The 15,864-nt window shown below is 45.8% G+C and overlaps 1 protein-coding gene across 2 annotated transcripts in view; it reads right to left on the bottom strand.

The window, feature by feature from the left end:
* TIE1 (tyrosine kinase with immunoglobulin like and EGF like domains 1) overlaps positions 1-13,110 on the bottom strand; it is a 42,088-nt gene extending 28,978 nt beyond the window's left edge. The window contains exons 1-3 of one of the 2 annotated variants that reach the window (XM_032794205.2): positions 12,679-13,110; positions 11,204-11,491; positions 106-216 (exon numbers count right to left, since the gene is read on the bottom strand). In XM_032794205.2, coding sequence (XP_032650096.1) covers positions 106-216; positions 11,204-11,491; positions 12,679-12,727 — 448 coding nt within the window. In that variant the 5' untranslated portion in view covers positions 12,728-13,110. The remainder of the gene's footprint in view (positions 1-105; positions 217-11,203; positions 11,492-12,678) is intronic. The other variant, XM_032794214.2, reaches the window with a different exon arrangement.
* Between the last annotated feature and the right edge of the window lie 2,754 nt (positions 13,111-15,864).

Below are 15,864 nucleotides of genomic sequence, written 5' to 3'. Positions count from 1 at the left end.
TCTCTTCGGGGCATGGCTCCCTGGAGTCTCCTGCTGGGGTGTGAGGGGACTGCTCACTAGGGTTGCCTTCCCCAGCCAGAGGAAGCCGCTCACTGGATCACTTGCCATTTCTTTTCCACAAGACATCTGTGTTCTTCTTGTGAAGGACTTTGGCAGAAAAGGTGGCTGATTCCGCAATGCTCACAGTCTGGGTGACTTTCACTGGGACCAGGTGGGCTACAGAGAAATGGAGAAAGAAGGGTAAAGCTTAGGAGGCTGTTTGAGTGTCCACAATGACCTCTCTTTCCCAAGAGGGGACAGCTGCTGTGGAGGAACTGCCAACCCCTGGGACATCATTTGGACCAAAAAAAGAGAAGAAGTTAACATGGCCTTCTATGGCACAGTCTCATTGCTGACGTTGCTGAGGGCAGGGCAGAGCCAGGCCAAGCAGCACTCTGATATCCTGGGCACTGGGATGTAGAGATGGGAGTTCCTCACACCCTGTGCTCCATACATGCTGGAACTATGGGTATGGGGGGCGCTGCTGCATGCCCTGGATTGAAGTGGTTTCCATCATATCCAGCATTTACAGTTTGGTTCCACTGCTCTCTATACACATTGTTCCAGCCCCCGCTATGCTCCAGGCCATTCTGAAATCCAAATGACAATGAAGTTACCTCCCAGACAGGATTTCTGCAGTGTGGCTGGGAGTTACCTCTGTCCCTGGCTGTATCACAGGCTGTGAGCTCCTTGCAGGTGCTGAGGAGGGAGCTGCACTGCTCCTGCTTGAGGCCTCTAGTCGACATTTTCACCCATGGGCACAGAAAGTCAGGACCCCGGTATCTCTATGAGCAAGCAATGACCACGTGGCCTGACTGCCGGAAGAGCAGAGAACCCCAGAGAGGCCCATGCATGAGAGAGATGTGGTCAAACACTGTCAGTGATGGTCTCTGCCCTCTCTGAGCCTTCTAGGTCCAGCCCACCATGTGGCAGGAGGTGTAACGCAAGGAGGGGAGCAGGAGTACACACAGACACAGAAGCTCTCTCTGTCTGGATTCCCCAGTGTCCACAAGCCTAGCACAAAGGAGGGGGAATTGCCCTCTTGTACTAACCAGTACAAGGCTAGTCACAACCCAGGCGGGGGAGGGGCAGCAAGAGAGGAAGGTCACTCGAGAACAAACATTAACAGACTAGCTGTACAGGCTCTGCTGATTTTCCCTCTGCTGATACTCACACCTTCTTGTCAACTGTTGGAAATGGGCCACCTCGATTGCATTGGCCTCGTTAGCACTACAAAAGTAATTTTCCCTCCCTTGGTATTCATCCCTTCTTGTCAACTGTTGAGAATGGGCCACTTCCACCTTAATTGAATTGGCTCGTTAGCACTGATTCCCCACTTGGTAAGGCAGCTCCCATCTTTTCATGTGCTATAATATATACAGTATTCTGCTTACTGTTTTTTTCACTCCATGCATCCAATGAGGTAAGTTTTAGCCCATGAAAGCTTATGCCCAGATAAATTTGTTAGTCTCTAAGATGCCACAAAGACTCCTTGTTGTTTTTGCTGATACAGACTAACACGGCTAGCACTCTGAGAGCTGTACCTGGGCACCTTGCAGTAATCACTGCCACCACCAGAGAGCGCTTTGCTGGCCACAATGATTGGGCATTAAGAAGGCTTTGGAGTGAGGCATTGTTGTATGGCTGGGAGTGATAGCAGGTTTGCAGAGGACTTCTTGTTGCATAGCATAGACTGGAGAGGGGAGCAAGATGGCTCACAGGGCATGTATGGAAGTATGAATGTAGCCCAGTTGTGCTTATGCTGGGGCACCCACTTGCTTCAAAAGCCTTTGCTCTTCAACCTCCTGGAGCTTTCCTTTGTTAAGATAGCAGAAGGGAAGTGCCCCTCCCAGATTGTTCCTACAGTTTCTTTTCCCATCTCCCCCAGCTGCTGTTAGTGGCCTGGTCCACAGACTTGGTCCAAGAGAGCCCCTGAGCAGGCAACCAGCCCTGCCACCCACTTCCCACAGTCTGATCTGCTGCAATGAGATTCTGGGGACAGACTCACCCACGTCTCTGCATCTGTGCACAACACAAACAGTTAGTGCAGCCAAAGGATTTCACAATTCTCTTGGGGATTTTCTGGTTTTCACAGCAAGTGGTCAGTTTAATGTTTCCTGTGAAATCTGTGTGGCTAATAATACATCTTTGCAAGTGTGTAGTGATCACTATTACCCACTGGAATCTATCTTAGGTATTTACAGATCCTAAAAATTGTTAAAAGAACATTAAAGTTTCAAAGTCAACCATTAAAAAGTTAGGAAGTGCCATAATTAAGGCTGCCTGTGCAGCCTTATCTGCGCCCCCCACCCCCCGCCCCTGTGTGTATGCATTATGACACAGCCTTTGATTACCTGATCATATACTATTTTTTTCCACAGGTCCCTTGCCTTATTCCGTGCACAGGATGAATGGTGCTCTGGGGATGTATCAGGGTTGTGCAGTGAGTGATATTGTTGTCTGTAAGACTCCTGCTTCATTCGTTGCAGAAGTGGGAAGGTGTGCAGTGAATGAGACAGAGAACTGCAGGAAAAGATAGGATGGTCTCCTGGGTAAGCGAGCTGAATGCTGCCTTGGAGAATTGTATCTCCACCTCTGCCACATAGTTCCCCTGTGACGCTGGTCAAGTTATTAAAACCTAGGAGTTCACAACTGTGTGATCCTCATTTTCTGGGTGCCCAGTGTAAGATACTTGGGGCCAGATTTGCAGAAATGGTAAGTGCTCACAACTGCAACTGAAGTCAACTGGAGCTGTGCTTTGAAAGTATAAAGTACTGTAAAACTGCAAAGAAGTCTGGGAACTCAAGTCTTGTGTGTCTCAGACACTTCTAACAATTTTGGCGTTAATGTCTCAGTGCCTCAATTTCCCATGTGTAAAGTGGGGATTAAAATACTAACTCATCTCCTTGGGGTGTTGTGAAGATAAATTAATTGAGATACTATGGCAAGAGCACCACAGAAACACCTAAGAGGAAATTAATAATTTTATATTGAGTCCTGGGTTTGGATGGGATGTATCCAAATAAGGCATGAGGGCACACATTATATGAGGAGATTAAAAAAGATACTGAATGACAATCTACTCACTGAATGAGGTGGGATCCTATGAAAAAGTAGCATGTGATCATGTATCGAGGATTGTTGCATAATGCATATGCATAAGGGGGGACAATTAAGTTTGCATGGGAACCCACATAGGTCATCAGTAGGGTCGGAACCTTTAAATCCACCTCAAAGTCCTGTGCCATGTCCTTGGTCCCCTTCTCTTCTCCCTTGACACCTTATCTCTTGGTAATCTCATTGCAAACAGAAATTCAACAACCATCTCTATGCAGATAACTCACAGATCTACATCTACTCCAGACCCGTCTCCATCTGCCCAAACTACAATCTCAGCCTCTCTCTCTCTTTCACCTCCTTGTGGATGACGAGCTGTCAGCTCAAGATCAACCTGACTAAAACAGAACTCCTAATCTTTGCCACCCAAATCCTCCACTACTTCCTTTCTCAATCACTGTGGATAACATCATCCTGTCGGTAACAAGTCCGTAACCTGAGTGGCATCTTCAGCTTCGACCTTTCTCTAGATCAATCATGGGAACCTGAGGCATGTGGGCTGCACTCGTCCCATCAAGCTAATCCGCTGGCGGAGCGCAAGACAGTTTGTTTACATTGACCGTCCACAGGCACGGCCGCCTGCAGCTCCAAGTGGACGTGGCTCTCCGTTCTCAGCCAATGGGAGCTGTGGGAAGTGACAACCAGCATGTTCCTGTGGCCCATGCCACTTCCCACAGCTCCCATTGGCCGGGAACGGCAAACTGCGGCCACTGGAAGCTGTGGGTGGCTGTGCCTGCAGACAGTCAATGTAAACAAACTATCTCACGGCCTGCCAGCGGATTAGCCTGACAGGCAGCGTGCAACCCACCACTGCTCTAGATCGTCACATCTAGATGATATATAAATTTTCATTTCTTTCTGCATAACATCTCTAAGATATGGCCTTTCTTATCCGTCCACACAGCTAAAACCCATGTCCTGACTCTCATCATCTTTTATCTTGATTATTGCCACTTGCTCTCTGGCCTTGACAAATACAGTCTTGTCCCACTCATATTCAGAACGCTGCCGCTGCAAAGGTTATTTTCCTACCCTGTCACTTTGACCATGTCACCCCTTTCTTTGAATCCCTCCAGTGGCTCCTCCTCCTCTTTCGCATCCAGCATAAGCTGCTTTGTTGTCACTTTCAAGGCCCTTCACAATCAATCCCAGCCTACCTATCTCCTCGAGTCTTGTTCATTTTTCCAGTTGTCAGTGCTCTCCTCTGATCAGCCCATGATGGTCTCCATTGCCCACTTCTTACAGTTTCAAACACCTTTGTGCTTTCTCTCATGCTGCCTCATACGCATGGGAGTGGCTCCCCATAGACATGTGCAAAGCTAACTCATTGTCCACATTTAAATGTCTCTTCACAACTTTCCTTAGCCATAATCCCTACAAAAAGAACAATGATTAGGCTGCTAGTGTGCAGAGACTGCTGCTCGTCATGCTGACCACTCCTCTTTGTTTGTAGGCTACCAGCTTGGGGAAGGGATAGCTCAGTGGTTTGAGCATTGGCGTGCTAAACCCAGGGTTGTGAGTTCAGTCCTTGAGGGGGCCATTTAGGGAACTGGGATAAAAATCTGTCTGGGGATTGGCCCTGCTTTGAGCAGGGGGTTGGACTAGATGACCTCTTGAGGTCCCTTCCAACCTTGATATTCTGTGATCTGGCTATATTTACCTCTTAACTGAGGGGAGAGACCACCTTTCTGTTCTGTGTTTGTGCAATGCCCAACACACTGGAATTCTGATCCATGACTAGAGCCCTTAAGCACAATACAAATAATAAGAATAAAGTTTGGCAAAGTTATAAGCATCTGATAACAGGGTCTTATAATGGAAAGCATCAGGCAACCTTAACTACAGGCGTCGCTGCCTGTGTACCCTATCATAAACATACCGAGCATTGTAGTACCTAGGCAGTAAGATACGAGTCTGAGTATGGGTATGAGAATCCAACACTCATGGTTACTAGTTACCTAAGATTAAGGGCTGCTTAGCACCTTTCAGGCTCTGGCCCTTGTTGGGGACAATGCAGAGTCATGCTGCCCAGACCCCACCAGCATGTATGCAATTGGGGTGGCTAGTACTGCTTGGCCATTGAACTTAGGAGCATAGGGACCAGCCCTTGTGCAACAGTTGCTATATGGGGAAGGCTTCTTGTGCCATCCCCGTCCCAAGGGGAACCTGAGCATTAGTCAGTTGCTGTGTTGTTCCTTGTAGCAACTTTAAAGGGTAGATGCTTCCAGTGTCAGTACACAGCTCCCCATAGTGGTGTCCAGGTGGGTTACTCAGAAGCTAATGCTGAGAAGTAACAGGTGTGATGTTTTACGGGCAGATTTTCCAGCTTCCTAGATCTTTGACTTTAAGAGCATTGGGCCTTAGAGTATGTCTACACAGCAAAGAGAAACTCCATGGCTGGCCTGTGCCAGCCTACTTGGGCTCGTGGGGTGTTTCATTGCTGTGTAGACTTCTGATGTCACAGACCCTGCAGGTTGGTGGCGGTATCTCAGAACTCGGGCTCCAGTCCAAGTCTGAAACTCTTCAGAGCAATGAAACAGCCCCACAGTCTGAGCCAGAATTGTCTGACATGGGCCAGCCATGCTTTTTCTTTGCTGTGTAGACAGACCCTAAGTCTCTGTTCCATGATATGCTGCTGGGCCAGATGTAAGACACAAGCTTGTTGCTGATCCCCAGACCCAGTCTCCAGTGGTGTCTGCCTCCAGAGCTGCTAGTATCTCTGTCCCCAGGGCCTTGTATACCGGTCCTGGGGAGCAGCCTCATCTCAGCAGGCTCATGTGGTGTGACTGGTGTGCATTCACACCAGAAACTGCCTCCCTCCCCACAAACCTTCCTGATCAACGAACACTATTTGGCCCTGGTCAGGAGCCCTACAGCAAAGCGCCACAGCTAAGAGCACGTTAAATTATCTAGGTCTGTCATCTTAGACTTGAACTGCTCTCCTGGGGCCTCAGGTTGTTTCCAGCTACTGCATTCATACTCCACTTAGCCGAACGGCTGGGAGTCCCCTCACGACCAGGTGCCGTGTAGCCACTCCTGGCTGGGCTAGCGCCCTGTGGACAGTCACTCCAGCGCTGTGGTGGTTTCTCTGCCAGGTCACAGGGCCCTCCAGCCAGGTTACAGTCTTTAGTTCCCCCTTTCTGGGGTCACCATTGACCAGAATCAAGTCCAAAACCCTGAGGTTATTGCTCAGCTTCTTCTCAGTTGGAGCAGGGCTGCTCCCATGGCTCCCTGCCTGCCTGGAGAGCATTTCCCTGGCAACTCAGGGGCCTTTGGCTCCCTGCAGTCTCTATGGATATTGTGGCAGTTTTCTGGGTTTCCCCCTTTTCACTGTCTCTTATTGCTCTGAGCTTCTGGCCTGTCCTGGAACCTCCCTCAAGCTCCTTCCCCAACTGGACTTTATTACTATTTAAAACTGGTTGGTTTTACACAGGAATCACCAGATTTCCTCAGGTGGGCCTCATTCTGCAATCTCTCCATTCTGCTACAGTCTGGCACTCGTCACTGGATGTACAGTAGCTATCACCCTGACTCAAGTGCTGGCCTAAGTCTCTCAGACACCTCTGCAAGGGTGTCAGCTTAGTGGGTAATTTCTTACCTCCTACTCTGTGAGAGGACCGTAATTCATACAGGGCCAGGGTGCGACCAAGGAGCTAGGAGCAAACCCACAAGCCAGTAAAGACTCTATGTAGAACCGCCATCCAGCTAGAACAGGGAACACAGACCAAGCTGCCCAGGATAGAAATCAAAGGGTCCAAGAAAAACTCTCCAACAGGGACCTATCCTTGATGACCTGCCCAAAGCAGAGAAGCTTGTGATGTGCCCCACACTGAGCCTTGCCCCTCGAAAAGAACTCTGAGCTCAGGAAGGGGATATAGCCCTAGAGTCCAGGCAATGGAGGAACTCAGACTCATAGACTTTAAGGTCAGAAGAGACCATTATGATCATCTAGTCTGACCTCCTGCACAATGCAGACCACAGAATCTCACCTACCCACTCCTGTAACAAACCCCTAACCTATGTCTGAGTTATTAAAGTCCTCAAATTGTGGTTTGAAGACCTCAAAGTGCAGAGAATCCACCAGCAAGTGACCCATGCCCCACGCTGCAGAGGAAGGTGAAAAACCTCCAGGGCCTCTGCCAATCTGCCCTGGAGGAACATTCCTTCCCGACCCCAAATATGGCGATCAATTAAACCCTGAGCATGTGGGCAAGTCTCACCAGCCAGTATCCAGGAAAGAATTCTCTGTAGTAACTCAGATCCCACCCCATCTAACATCCCATCACAGACCATTGGACATATTTATCTGCTAATAATCAAAGATCAATTAATTGCCAAAATTAGACTATCCCATCATACCATACCCTCCATAAACTTATCAAGCTTAGTCTTGAAGCCAGATATGTCTTTTGCCCCCACTACTCCCCTTGGAAGGCTGTTCCAGAACTTCACTCCTCTAATGGTTAGAAACCTTCATCTAATTTCAAGTCTAAACTTCCTAGTGTCCCAGTTTATATCCATTTGTTCTTGTGTCCACATTGGTACTAAGCTTAAATAATTCCTCTCCCTCCCTGATATTTATCCCTCTGATATATTTATAAAGAGCAATCATATCTCCCCTCAGCCTTCTTTTGGTTAGGCTAAACAAGCCAAGCTCTTTGAGTCTCCTTTCATAAGACAGGTTTTCCATTCCTCGGATCATCCTAGTAGCCCTTCTCTGTACCTGTTCCAGTTTGAATTCATCCTTCTTAAACATGGGAGACCAGAACTGCACACAGTATTCCAGATGAGGTCTCACCAGTGCCTTGTATAATGGTACTAACACCTCCTTATCTTTACTGGAAATACCTCGCCTGATGCATCCCAAACCGCATTAGCTTTTTTAACGGCCATATCACATTGGCGGCTCATAGTCATCCTGTGATCAACCAATACTCCAAGTCCTTCTCCTCCTCTGTTACTTCCAACTGATGTGTCCCCAATTTATAACCAAAATTCTTGTTATTAATCCCTAAATGCATGACCTTGCACTTTTCACTATTAAATTTCATCCTATTACTATTACTCCAGTTTACAAGGTCATCCAGATCTTCCTGTATGATATCCCGGTCCTTCTCTGTATTAGCAATACCTCCCAGCTTTGTGTCATCCGCAAACTTTATTAGCACATTCCCACTTTTTGTGCCAAGGTCAGTAATAAAAAGATTAAATAAGATTGGTCCCAAAACCGATCCCTGAGGAACTCCACTAGTAACCTCCTTCCAGCCTGACAGTTCACCTTTCAGTATGACCCATTGTAGTCTCCCCTTAACCAGTTCCTTATCCACCTTTCAATTTTCATATTGATCCCCATCTTTTCCAATTTAACTAATAATTCCCCCATGTGGAACCGTATCAAATGCCTTACTGAAATCGAGGTAAATTAGATCCACTGCATTTCCTTTGTCTAAAAAATCTGTTACCTTCTCAAAGAAGGAGATCAGGTTGGTTTGGCACGATCTACCTTTTGTAAAACCATGTTGTATTTTGTCCCAATTACCATTGACCTCAATGTCCTTAACTACTTTCTCCTTCAAATTTTTTCCAAGACCTTGCATACTACAGATGTCAAACTAACAGGCCTATAGTTACTCGGATCACTTTTTTTCCCTTTCTTAAAAATAGGAACTATGTTAGCAATTCTCCAGTCATACGGTACAACCCCTGAGTTTACTGATTCATTAAAAATTCTTGCTAATGGGCTTGCAATTTCATGTGCCAGTTCCTTTAATATTCTTGATGAAGATTATCTGGGCCCCCGATTTAGTCCCATTAAGCTGTTCGAGTTTGGCTTCTACCTCGGATGTGGTAAATCTACCTCCATATCCTCATTCCCATTTGTCATCCTACCATTATCCCTAAGCTCCTCATTAGCCTCATTAAAGACTGAGGCAAAGTATTTGTTTAGATATTGGGCCATGCCTAGATTATCCTTAACCTCCACTCCATCCTCAGTGTTTAGCAGTCCCACTTCTTCTTTCTTTGTTTTCTTCTTATTTATATGGCTATAGAACCTTTTACTATTGGTTTTAATTCCCTTTGCAAGGTCCAACTCTACATGGCTTTTTGGCCTTTCTCACTTTATCCCTACATGTTCTGACCTCAATAAGGTAGCTTTCCTTGCTAATCCCTCCCATCTTCCACTCCTTGTAGGCTTTCTGCTTTTTCTTAATCACCTCTCTGAGATGCTTGCTCATCCAGCTTGGTCTACAACTCCTGCCTATGAATTTTTTCCCTTTCTTGGGATGCAGGCTTCTGATAGTTTCTGCAACTTTGACTTGAAGTAATTCCAGGCCTCCTCCGCCTTTAGATCCACAAGTTCTTCAGTCCAATCCACTTCCCTAACTAATTTCCTAATTCTTTTAAAGTTAGCCCTTTTGAAATCAAAAACCTAGTCCCAGATCTATTTTTGTTTATCCTTCCATCTAGTTTGAACTGAATTAGCTCATGATCACTTGAACCAAGGTTGTCCCCTACAACCATTTCTTCTATGAGGTCCTCACTACTCACCAAACCAAATCTAAAATGGCATCCCCTCTTGTTGTTGGTTCTTCAACTACTTGGTGAAGGAATCCATCAGCTATCACATCCAGAAAATCTGAGCCTATATTATTACTTAGCACTTGTCCTCCAGTCTATATCTGGGAAGTTAAAGTCTCCCATGATCACACAATTCCATTAGTGTTTACTTCATTAAAAAACATTAAAGAGGTCTCTATCCATATCCAAATCAGATCCCGGCGGTCTGTAGCACACCCAAAGCACTATCTCAGGGGAGGCTCTAGTAGCTTTCTTTCCCAGTGTGATTTTTGCCCAGACAGACTCTGTCTTATCCATTCCATCACTTCTTATTTCTTTACAGTTACCTCAATGTGTCCCCAATTTATAACCAAAATTCTTGTTGCTAATCCCTAAATGCATGACCGTGCACTTTTCACTATTAAATCTCATCTTATTACTATTACTCCAGATTACAAGGTCATCCAGATCTTCCTGTATGATATCCCAGTCCTATCTCCAGTCCTGCACTCCAGTCATAACTACTATTCCACCATGTTTCTGTTATGCTTATAATATCCAGTTTCACTTCCTGCACCAGTAGCTCTAGTTCCTCCATTTTGTTACCTAGGCTCCTCACATTAGTGTACAAATATCTTAATTTTTGCCGTTTGGCTTCACTGACATTCTTTACCCGATTAGGCACAGGCATTCTACCGTCAGTATCACCTATTAGAACTGTACCTACAGTATCCTTCCTCCCTATGTCCATTCTGCTACCCATGGCTGTATCCTCTCTTACTTTGTTTTCTTCCCTCTCAATGTTAAATTCCAGTGTGGAGATTACCTGGACATCTCCCAACCATCTCCCCCAAATTCCTAGTTTAAAGCTCTTTTAATCAGTTGTGCCAGCCTCCATCCTAGAAGTCTATTTCCCTCCTTACTCAGGTGAAGTCCATCCTGAGAGAACAGTCCTCTGTCCATGAATGCTTCCCAATGACTGTACATCACAAAGCCCTCCTTATAGCACCACTGCCTGAGCCATCTGTTGATCGCCATAATCTTGTCACACCTTTGTCGCTCTTCTCTAGGAACAGGCAGAATCCCACTGATGCTCATTTGCAACAACCAGGCCATGCTCTGTCTCTTTTCTAGCTGTTCAATGCCACTTTCATGGCCCCAGCAGTTCTGGACTTCCCAAAGTCCTTCTGAGACCATTCTGGGAATAAGCCCACAGCCAGACTTCCATGCTGACATACGAAGGTTTGACCTGGTCACTAGAAGCTCTGCCCTTAGCCAAGGTCCCTTCGGTAGTTCAGCTGCTTAAATACCATTCTCTGGCCTCTGAGTGCTAACAGCCTCAGGAGGCAGCACAACTCTGGCCTGCCCAGTGCTATTGCACTCACGCACGCCCACACGTATGCTCAGCCATTACCAGGCATGCTGATGTCGCACTCCCAGACTCCTCAGAGAATGCTTGGGGCAGGCCTGCTGTCCTGCAGCCACTTACCATTCCGGCTGTTATGCACGTAGACCACCCTGGCCTGCTCCATCTGGGTCTTCCCCAGGCAGTATAAAATCCCCACCAGATCCGCCACCGAAAAGCCTCTGGCTTGGACCTCACTGCTGCGATTCCTGTAGTTCTGGAACTTTGTGTTGGGATGAGTCATCACTATTTTATTGTCCCTCTCGATCTGGAGGTAGCTCACAGCTCGCTCGCCCATCACACAGGAGAGGTAGAAACTGGTGTGAGATGGACTTTGCACATTGGCGACCAGAGTAATGTCCAGAATGGCAGCTGTGCAGGAGGGAGGAGAGGGAGAGAGAGCGTGTGGGGAGCCATGGCCCTGACACAGCCCAACAGGACACAGGCCTTTGGCTCTCCTGGGTCTCAACCTGCCCCATGTCTTAGACATGAACTTTTAAGTCAGTCCCAGATGACCTTCGACATCTACCCTGGCTGCAGGTGACTGCGTGGCTGAGTGGAACCGACTGCCAGCACATGGCTAGGTCTGATCCAGTGCGAGAACAATGAACCAGCGAGAAGCTCTGTGTAGGGCACTTTTCCTGCAGTGTCATTGGGACTCCTGGCTGTTCCCTGCCCTTGTCCTGCTAGCCAGAGCGGGGCCTTCCCCTGTCTCTTTTGACTGCGGCTCTCCTGCTAGGATGTGCCTACTGTTGTGCAGGGTCATGGCAGTTGCTATTAGAAGCCATGTGACCCAGCCATAAAATGTCTGCTCTTTTCTCCCCAAAAGCTTCTGCTCCCTGCCCCGAGCCATAGTGTGCTCTAACTGGGAGGGGAGAGGGAGCGCAGGAGAGGGAGACTAGAACAGTGCACCTGCCCCAGCCTGATGCCTCCTGGATGGCTCATCAGACAGTCCAGATGGTGACAGTACCAACAGGGGAAATTCTGACCTTCTTTCTAATTAAGCCCATTCTTTAGGGGCCCAGCATTGTCACACACGTGGATCATGCCCAGGCTGGCTGCATCAGTGGGGCAGGTGATTTCTCTAGGGTCCGAAGTCTGAGAGTATCTCAGAGCTCCCCGTTAACCCAGAACCCTTGTCCCATTATCCTGGACCTGCTGAGGGGTCCCATTGAAGGGTGAGACAGAGAGAGATGAAGGGAGTCTGCTGTCCCAGAGCCTCAGCACTGCACCCTGTCAGCTCAGCCAGTTGGTTCGGGAGCCATGCTGGTCACAGCCTCTTTCCAGCTGTTAAGACCCTGGGAGTTTTCCTTGCTGTCCTTTCAGCCCCATTTCTCCAACCTTGCACCCTCCAGAGCAGGTAACCAGTGCCTCGTCACCATTCCCAGCCCATCCTGCAGGGACCCTGCCCCAGTGCAGCTGCAGCATTACAATTGCATGGCCCGAAGCAGACTTTATGGAAAGTGATCACCCCAGCTGTGCAATCGACAAGCCCCTGGAAATTTTTTGGGGAACCAGTGCAGATGCCACGGGTTTCCCACTAGGGGAAGAAAATTTACCTGTCAGGCGCAGCAGGAGGAAAAGGAGATACACCTCCTGGAATCTCATGGCCCTGAAGTGAGTCCTGACTCTGCCCAGTGTCAGGAAAGCCCAAACATGCCCGACTGGAGAGAGACTGAGCTGGCCGAGGAGGCGGTCCCCCTCCCTGGCAGGTTTCCTTTAGTTTTTAGTTCCAGTCACAGCGACGGGGGCGGAAGTCCAGGAAGGAAATGGTGCTGCTCATATCAGAGACACAGCGAGAAAGAAGCTTCCCTTTCCCTAAGTGGAAAACACTCTGTGCCCAGTCGCCCGGCTCAGCTCCTTTTGGAATCTCAGCAGAATGCTGGCGGCTGGTCTACTCGGAGGCAGATTCCAGCATGAGCTGAATGCCGGACAAGCAGAAAGTCTCTGTGAGCAGAGATATCCCAGGTCTAGTTCCAGGCTCCTGATCTGTCAGGGGAACTAGGGCCCTGCCCAGAAATCTCAAAGCGTGTTCCAGCTGCTCCTCCAATCATGTGTCGTCTGCATCCATGACAAGACGTGACATTGCCTGTCTGCTTCCTCTAGTACAGTGGCAGGTTCATTCTGGATCCAGACTGGCCAGCTTAGTGCCCTTGAACTCCAAGCAAACTTATCTGGCCAGAGGAACTGTGGAGGGCCCAATATAAATAATGTCTATGAGTAGTATAACCTCAAATAGAGGCAAGTTATTAAAGAAGAGAGATTTTTGGTGAGGTTTAGTAAGGCGAGATTATTTTAAAGGCCTAGTCTGGCATGTTGTTAAAGAATAAAATTTTTTGCAATAAATGTAAAAGGTGTATTAAATATAAGGGTAGGTTAAGAAAAGAGCATTTCAAAAGAGTTAAATAAAAGAGAAACATATAAAGGAAACTGTTTAGTAAGCACGTGGTAAAAAGTATAAAGGAAGGTTAATAGAAAAGCATTTAAACTATTAAATACAAGGATAGGTTAAGAAAAGAGCATTTAAAAAGAGTTAAATGAAAGAGAAACATATGAAAATAGATTAAAAGAGAACAGGGAAAGGGAAAAGGGAAAAGAAAGCCCCTTTGCAAAGGGCAAAGATAGATAGCACATGTCAGAGAGAGAGATCTTACCCTTCCCAGTATTTCTGCAGAAAGAGGAAACTTTCCAGGTTCACAGTCCCTCAGGCTTGTTATCACTGCCTTTGGATCGGCCCAGTCAGATGTTGTTCTACAGCAGTGTCATAGAATTCATTTTCCTGAACCAATCCTATAGTCCCAAGGTTTTTAAACAAGAGCCATCTCCCCCACCCACCTTTATGTGCCTTATTCTTATCTAAAAAAAGACACCAAGCATTTCCCCTGCCATGTAGCCCTTTTACATAGGGACTTTATTAAAAGTTAAAACCATAAGCCCTTAGTAACAAACAATTTTTAAAAGTTTTCCCCTGTGTTTTAGACTAACATGGGTTATTTTTTAGGGAGGACAATTTGAAGCTGCAGCAAAACCCCTGTTGGCAAAAACAGCATCTGTGAATCAGTGGATCAAAGCTAAGAAGGCTGCTTCTTCCCCAGACTTTTAAACAAATGCAAGTAAAATTTATATTAAGTCTTGTAAAGGGATAAACACTTTAAAAGACAAGCCTATATGAAGACACATCCCCTCATTTAGCCCCTTTGCATGTGTGTTTCAATAAAAAAACTATTATGGAGAAACATCCCAGCATTAAAAACGCAGATAACCTGTGTATAAAAGTAACATATAGTGATAGAAAAGTTCCCCCCTATGTTTTAGACTAACATTGGTCATTTTTTAGTAAGAACAATTTGAAGCAGCATGCTTGGTCAACAAAGCCATTGTCATCAAAACCAGCATCTGTGAGTCGCTGGAGCAGAGACAAGAAGGCCAGAACAGCCTAGGCCTGCTTTTAAAACAAAGTTATACCAAATACTTGTTGAAATAAACATTTCCTTTTGTTATGTGAAGAAGACATTGCTTTGTAACTAATCTTATTAAAAATGTTAAATAAAAACAGAAATTACCTCAGGGTTAAAACTACAGCCAGTTAGTTTATAAAAGTAATTTGTTAAAGTTTTTAACAAATAGAGGTAAAAGGCTTGTAAAGGGATAAACACTTTAAAAGACAAGCCTATATGAAGACACATCCTTTCATTTAGCCCCTCTGCATATGTTTCAATTAAAAAGAGCATGCAGAAGCACCCAGGCCTAAACCCACAAAGTTACTATTAAAAAGTTTTTAAAAACTTTTCCCTATGTTTTTAGTGAGAACAATTTGAAGAAGTCATTTGAAGTTAGTGGATTAGAAGTCTATCTGAAGAAACAATTTTTAATTTAGCCCTTTTGCTCATGTGTTTCTGCATACTCACTTTTCATTGAAACAACCCAGGGTTAAAAACACAGAAAACCTGTTTATAAAAGTAACGTATAGTGATAAAAAAGGTTTCCCTCCTATATTTTAGACTAGCACTGGTCATTTTTTAGTAAGGACAATTTGAAATAGCATGCTTTTGCAGCAAAGCCACTGTCAGCAAAAACAGCATCTGTGAGTCAGTGGATCAGAGATAAGAAGGCTGCTTCTTTGCCTGCTTTTTAACAAACACAAGTAAAAGTTATATTAAGCTTTGTAAAGGAACAAACACTTTAAAAGACAAGCATGTATGAAGACAGAGCCCTTTATTTAATATTTTTACATGTGTTTCAATTTAAAAAAAAATAATGAGCATGCAGAAAACACCCTAGAGTGAAAACCACAGAACCTTAGTAACAGCTAGTTTATATTCCCCTTATTCTGTAATCCAGTGGATCAGAGACAAGTTTATTTTCCTCCCCACTTTTTAACAAATCCATGTGAAAGTTATATTAAGCTTTCATTTTCTTAGGACTTTTGATGAATTTTTCTGTTGCATTATCAGAATGTCTTTGTTTTTAATTTGTTTGCAACCCCTGTGCTGAGACACAGGTACAAACTCCTGTGTTTGCTTTGGGTCCATAGATTTCATTACAATAATACAGCACAGGCTGGAGCTGGAGCTTTCTCTACATTTTAAAAACAGATAAGACTAATTAGGCTAGCCAGTGATCCATGCACTGTAGTCTGCCTTAGCAAGGCTCTAGGGGTCATCCCTTCAGTTTGCTTGATTTTTTACACAAACTTCTTTCCTAACTTTTTAAATGCTGTTAAAGTTTTAACAAATGGTGAGATT

This window comes from Chelonoidis abingdonii, chromosome 7 (assembly GCF_003597395.2).
Source record: "Chelonoidis abingdonii isolate Lonesome George chromosome 7, CheloAbing_2.0, whole genome shotgun sequence".
Taxonomy (NCBI): domain Eukaryota; kingdom Metazoa; phylum Chordata; order Testudines; family Testudinidae; genus Chelonoidis; species Chelonoidis abingdonii.
The sequence above is the reverse complement of the archived record's forward strand: the minus strand, read 5'-3'. Positions and strand labels throughout refer to the sequence as shown.